Raw genomic sequence first — 7259 nt, forward strand, 5'->3', positions numbered from 1 at the left:
ACATTACTAACAAACACAGGACTTTGTGGACAAGACATTACTAACAGAAAAACACAGGACACACAGTTGATGGTTAAAGACCAGATTCAAAACAATCCATCTAAAGTCTTTCTGTTGTGTCTTTGTTTTGTAGGTGAGTGTGGCGGCTAAGATGGCTCAGCGCATGTCGTTCGGCTTCTATAAGTACAACAACATGGAGTTTGTCAGGATGAAGGGGCCGCAGGGCAAAGGTCACGCTGAGATGGCGGTGAGCCGGGTCCCGACCGGAGACACGTCCCCCTGCGGCACAGAGGAGGACCTGGACTCACCCCTACACGAGAGGGTGAGTAGAGTAGACAAATAGGCACGCGCACACACACATAAGAAGGTTAGACACACACACACACACACACACACACACACACACACGAGAGGGTTAGTATAATACACACATACACACACACACATACGAGAGGTATGTATAATACAAACATGCACGCATGAGAGGGTCATGACACACAAAAAACGTGCATGGACACATGTATATAAAACATGAAGGACATCTGCTCTTTCCAGGACAGACTGACCAGGTGAATCCAGGTGAAAGCTATGATCCCTTATTCATGTCACTTGTTAAATCCACATTAATCAGTTGTAGATGAAGGGGAGGAGACAGTTTAAGAAGGATTTTTAAGCCTTGAGACAATTGAGACATGGATTGTGTCTGTGTGTCATTCAGATGGTGAATGGGGAAGACCAAAATATTTAAGTGCCTTTGAACGGGGTGTGGTAGTAGGTGCCAGGCGCACCGGTTTGTGTCAAGAATTGCAACGCTGCTGGGTTTTAAACGCTCAACAGTTTCCTGTGTGTTTCAAGAATGGTCCACCACCCAAAGGACATCCAGCCAACTTGACACAAATGTGGGAAGCATTGGAGTCAACATGGGCCAGCATCCCTGTGGAGCGCTTTCGACACCTTGTAGAGTCCATGACCCGACGAGGCTGTTCTGAGGACAAAGGGGGGTGCAACTCAATGTTAGGAAGGTGTTCTTAATCTTTATTACACTCAAACACAAGAAGGTTATTATACACAGCATGGACACTCAGGGCCGGGGCGCTAGCCGTTATTACTGAGTTACTACAGTGTAGTAAACATGGCAGTATGTTATATTATTACTGAGTTACTACAGTGTATTAAACACAAGGGCAGTATGTTATAATTATTTAGAGTTTATATTATAACGGTAGTTATAAACATGGCAGTATGTTAACCATGGCAGTATGTTATATTATTACTGAGTTACTACAGTGTATTAAACAGGCAGTATGTTTATATTTTTAGAGTTACTACAGTGTATTAACAAGGGCAGTATGTTATATTATTACTGAGTTACTACAGTGTATTAAACAGGGCAGTATGTTATTTATTACTGAGTTACTACAGTGTATTAACAAGGCAGTATGTTATATTATTACGAGTTTTTATACAGTGTATTAAAACAGGGCAGTATGTTATATTATTACGAGTTATTACAGTGTATTAACATGCATAGTAAACATGCAGTATGTTATATTATTTACTGAGTTACTACAGTGTATTAAACAAGGCAGTATGTTATATTATTACTGAGTTACTACAGTGTATTAACAAGGCAGTATGTTATATTATTACTGAGTTACTACAGTGTATTAAACACATGGCAGTATGTTATATTATACTGAGTTATACAGTGTATTAAACAGGCGTATGTTATATTATTACTGATATACAGTGTAGTAAACAGGCAGTATGTTATATTTATTACTACAGTGTAGTAAACATGGCAGTATGTTATATTATTACTAGTGTTTAACAGGCAGTATGTTATATTATTACTGAGTTACTAGTGTATTAAAGGCAGTATGTTATATTATTACTGAGTTATACAGTGTATTAACAAGGCAGTATGTTATATTATTATGAGTTACTACAGTGTATATAAACAACATGGCAGTAGTTATATTATTATGAGTTAGTACAGTGTATTAAACAGGGCAGTATGTTATATTATTACTGAGTTAGTACAGTGTAGTAAACAGGCAGTATGTTATATTTACTAAAGTGTATTAAACAACATGGCAGTATGTTTATATTATTACTGAGTTACTACAGTGTATAACAGGGCATTATGTTATATTGTTACTACGGTGTATTAACAACATGGCAGTATGTTTATTGTTATGAGTTACTACAGTGTTTAAACATGGCAATATGTTATATGTTTATGAGTTTACAGTGTATTAAACATGGCAGTATGTTAACATGGCAGTATGTTATATTATTTGAGTTACTACAGTGTATTAAAAAACATGGCAGTATGTTATATTATTACTGAGTTAATACAGTGTAGTAAACAGGGCAGTATGTTATATTGTACTACAGTGTATTAAACAGGCAGTATGTTATATTATTACTGAGTTACTAGTGTATTAAACAGGAGTATGTTATTATTTACTGAGTTACTACAGTGTATTAACAGGCAGTATGTATATTATTACTGAGTACTAAGTGTTTAAACAAGGAGTATGTTATATTTTTACTGAGTTACTACAGTGTATTAAACAGGCAGTATGTTATTATTATTACTACGTGTATTAAACAACATGGCAGTATGTTATATTATTACTGAGTTAACAGTGTATTAAACAGGGCGTATGTTTATTATTCTACAGTGTATTAACAACATGGCAGTATGTTATTTATTACTGAGTTACTAACGTGTATTAAACATGGCAGTATGTTATATTATTACTGAGTTACTACAGTGTATTAAACATGGCAGTATGTTATATTATTACTGAGTTACTACAGTGTATTAAAACATGGCAGTATGTTATATTGTTACTACAGTGTATTAACATGGCAGTATGTTATATTTTACTGGTTACTACAGTGTATTAACAAATGGCAGTATGTTATATTGTTACTACGGTGTATTAAACAACATGGCAGTATGTTATATTGTTACTGAGTTACTACAGTGTATTAAACATGGCAGTATGTTATATTGTTACTGAGTTCTACAGTGTATTAAACAACATGGAAGTATGTTATATTGTGTTCTCTCTGTAGTATGTTGGTTCTGATTGGCTGTCTGTGTTCTGTTTGTCAGGTGACGTCGTTAGCACCCTCCACCCGGAGAGGAACCGCCCTCGTTCTTCTCCCTTCTCTCCGTCGGAAGGTCCCAGGAACCGTATCACTGAGATGAAGAAGAGTCACTCAGCCAACGATAGTGAAGAGTTCTTCAGGGAAGAAGATGACGAGGGTAAAATATTTTGTCCCCGAACCCACGTGTTGTGTAGGATGTGGTGAAGAGTGTGGGTAACCTGGATGTATAACCTGGATGTGTTGAGAGAGGAGTGTGTAGAACCTGGATGTGTTGGAGAGAGAGTGTGTAGAACCTGGATGTGTTGAGAGAGAGTGTAGAACCTGATGTGTTGAAGAGAGAGAGAGAGAGTATAACCTGGATGTGTTGAGGAGAGAGAGTGTAACTATAACCTGGATCATTTGACCATGCAGACCTGTGTAACCAGTCCAACCTGCGGTCCCGCTCCCTGTCGGTAAGGTCGGTCCCTGGTGGGATTGGCTCAAACTGAACGTACGGAGGGATACTTCCTGCTTTACTCCACCTGACTACGTCACCTGCCGCTGCATCGCATCACTCAGGTCAAGACCCACACACATCAGTCCTAAATGGTTCACTATTCCTCAGGTCAAGACCCTCACACATCAGTCCTAATGGTTCTTATTCCTATCACCTCAGGTCAAGACCTCACACCATCAGTCCTATCATCAGGTCAAGACCACACAATCAGTCCTAAATGGTTCACTATTCCTATCACCTCAGGTCAAGACCCACACACCATCAGTCCTAAATGGTTCACATTCCTATCACCTCAGGTAAAGACCCACACACCATCAGTCCTAAATGGTTCACTATTCCCTATCACCTCAGGTCAAGACCCACACCCATCAGTCCTAAATGGTTCATATCCTATCACTCAGGTCAAGCACACCCGTCCTAAATGGTTCACTATTCCTATCACCTCAGGTCAAGACCCTCACACCATCAGTCCTAAATGGTTCACTATTTCCTCACCTCAGGTCAAGACCACACCCATCACAGGGTTGCAGATGTATACTGAACAAATATTTTACTGAGTTACAGTTCATAGAAGGAAATCAGGTCAATTGAAATACATGAATTATACCCTAATCTATGGATTCACATGACTGGCCGGGGTGCAGCCATAGGTGGACCAGGTCCAGCCAATCAGAATGAGTTTTTCCCCAAAAGGGCTTTATTACAGACAGAAATACTCCTCAGCACCCTCCTTTACTCAGACGGTCCCGCTGGTGAAGAACCCGGATGTGGAGGTCACATGTGGCTGGGGTTGAGAATCCGGTTGGACGTACTGCCAATTTTAGTGGCTTTTTTGTCCCAGCACAAGGTGCACCTGTGTATGGTCATGCTGTTTAATCATCTTTTGATATGCCAACCTGTCAGGTGGATGGATTATCTTGGCAAAGGAAAATGCTCACAAACATGGATGTAAACAAAGTTGTGCACAAAATGTGAGAGAAAAATATTTTGTGGAATTTCTGGGATCTTTAATTTCAGCAGATGAACCTGGAAACACGTCACATGTTGTGTTTCTATTTTAGTATAATATTTATAACTGTAACATGGTAAATGTCATGGGGGGGTCGAGTGTGTCGGAGGTGAGATGGAGAGGGTTGAGTGTGTCAGAGAGGAAGGAGGTGATGTGGTCTTTGACTAGTCTCTCTAAGCACTTCGTGATGAAGGAAGTGAGTGCTACTGGTCAGTAGTCATGTGGGGGGTGGGGAAGGGTAAATGTCCATTGGAGGGGTGGAGCGTGTCTCATGAGGAAGTGAGTGCTACTGGTCAGTAGTCATTCAGTTACTTTTCCTTTTCTGGCAGCGGGACGATAGTGGCCATCTTGAAGCAGGTGGGGACAGCATCCTGAGCTCGAGGGAGATTAAACATGTCAGAGAACACAACAGCGAGCTGGTCTGCACATGCTCTGAGGGCACGGCTAGGGTCCTCTAATCTAGATTCTTTACACTTTCTAGAGAATAGGGAGCCATTATGGACTTTCCCCGTCGTGTAAATATACAGTATTGACAGCTCGTTTGTTTTGATGTAAACTCTGATGATCTGTTGTCTGTTATCAGATATCCTGGAGGTGAGACAGAAGCCATCCTGATGACATAGCAGATCAGTCCTCCTAACTGCCCCAGAGCCTCCCTACCAAGTGCCTTCCTGCATCAGGCCTGACTGACACCACTACAACCCAGTGGTGTATGGAAAACTACACCTCTGGTGGTGAATGAGGAATTACAGCAACACTACCATATCTGGTGGTGACATGGAGGATTACAGCAACACTACACCATCTGGTGGTGACATGGAGGAATTACAGCAACACTACCATATCTGGTGGTGACATGGAGGAATTACAGCAACACTACCACCATCTGGTGGTGACATGGAGGAATTACAGCAACACTACCACCATCTGGTGGTGACATGGAGGAATTACAGCAACACTACCACCATCTGGTGGTGACATGGAGGAATTACAGCAACACTACCACCATCTGGTGGTGATGGAGGAATTACAGCAACACTACCACCATCTGGGGTGACATGGAGGAATTACACAGCAACCTACAATTGGTGGTGAGGTGGAGAATTACAGCAACACTACCACATCTGGTGGTGACTTGGAGGAATTACAGCACAAACTTACATTCTGGTGGCGAGACAGAGACTACAACCAAAGCTGGAGTCAATGGCAAGAGATGACTATAAAAAAACTTTGGAACAATGAAAACCAGCCAATCAAAAAGTGCTCTTCCTCTATCATGTTCTGCTCGATGAGGATTCGCCGTGGGTGCGAGGCGGTCGCCAGAGAACGGGATAGCGACATGATCGTGAGTGCCATTGGCTGAACTCTTGACCTGGAACTAAAATGGAACTCTATTCCAGTTTAGTGCCCTAACTTTGACCTTTGACCCTATGTGGACTCTGACCTAAAGTAGTGCCTAACTTTGACCTTCGCTACTGTGGACTCTGACCTAAAGTGTGCTAACTTTGACCTTTGGCCTATGTGGTCTGATAAAGTAGTGCTACTTTGACTCTGCCTATGTGACTCTGACTAAGTGTGCCTAACTTGACCTTTGCCTATGTGGACTCTGACCTAAAGTAGTGCCTAATTTGCTTTGCCTATGTGGACTCTGACTAAGTAGTGCCTAACTTTGACCTTTGCCCTATGTGGACTCTGACCTAAAGTAGTGCTCTATAAAGGGAATTAGGGTGCCACAGTCCTACTGACCCTGGTCTAAAGTAGTGCACCATAAAGGGAATAGGGTACCATTTAGGACGACGTCTCTGTTTTCTTGTAAATATCCTGCTGCTTAACTAGTCACTGAATAGCCTTTAGGAAATGTTACGCTTCTTCTGACGAAAGAACATAAAGCTCCCGGTCTGTTTTGTTGCTGCGTGTTTGTGTTCTATCTGCGAGGCTCACTGTGTAGCGGGGAAGGTTAAAGGGAGAGTGGTCTACAACGTTATCTGTGGTTTCAGTCACTCAGCACACCACTGGCACATAAAGGTGTTACTCTGAGACCAAAATGTACGGTATTCCCTGTAGTATCCAGGAGTAGGTTTCCATCAGGCACACGGTCTGGGAGCCTTTAACTTACAGTTTAAGTGACTAACTGTCAACAGGGAACTGAATTATCATCCATATAAAATATACGACTTGGAAATTCACACCCACATGTATGAGAGACTGGAGAAAGAGGAGAGATTTCCCTCAGCACTGGAACAAGATGGGTGAATATAGAACACAGGACCTGCCGATACTCAGTTTTAGTAGCCGGAGATACTAAACCCTGTTTCTACCTGGTCTCGTCCCCAGGTTGCTGTTGCGTAGAGCCTGGTAACTGTGGAACTGTCTGGAACTAAGGGGGTGTGGATTTACTGAGTGATATGCTAATCAATTCAAATTCTGGAGCGAATCACACGACTATGAGGCGTGGCTTTAAATCGAGGAAGGGGAGGGAGGGAGCCTGGGATAGTTGTATTTATGGAAGCCCATTCCTGCCACCCAAAATACAATTAAATGTCGATACTGCCTCAACATTTTGAGCTTCTAACTAAAACCATTTAGACAGAACATAGATACACTACATGAACAAAAGTATGTGGACAC

General features: G+C 41.7%; 1 protein-coding gene across 1 annotated transcript; it reads left to right on the forward strand.

Annotated features, from left to right (window-relative positions):
- Positions 1-130: 130 nt before the first annotated feature.
- LOC112078253 (uncharacterized protein KIAA0930-like) lies at positions 131-5349 on the forward strand. The gene is made up of 4 exons (XM_024144546.2): positions 131-322; positions 3131-3283; positions 3538-3684; positions 5215-5349. The coding sequence occupies exons 1-2, from the start codon at positions 152-154 to the stop codon at positions 3224-3226; spliced, it is 267 nt and encodes an 88-aa protein (XP_024000314.1). The 5' UTR covers positions 131-151; the 3' UTR covers positions 3227-3283; positions 3538-3684; positions 5215-5349.
- Positions 5350-7259: the final 1910 nt, after the last annotated feature.

This window comes from Salvelinus sp. IW2-2015, unplaced genomic scaffold, assembly GCF_002910315.2.
Source record: "Salvelinus sp. IW2-2015 unplaced genomic scaffold, ASM291031v2 Un_scaffold5456, whole genome shotgun sequence".
In the NCBI taxonomy this organism is placed as follows: Eukaryota; Metazoa; Chordata; class Actinopteri; order Salmoniformes; family Salmonidae; genus Salvelinus; species Salvelinus sp. IW2-2015.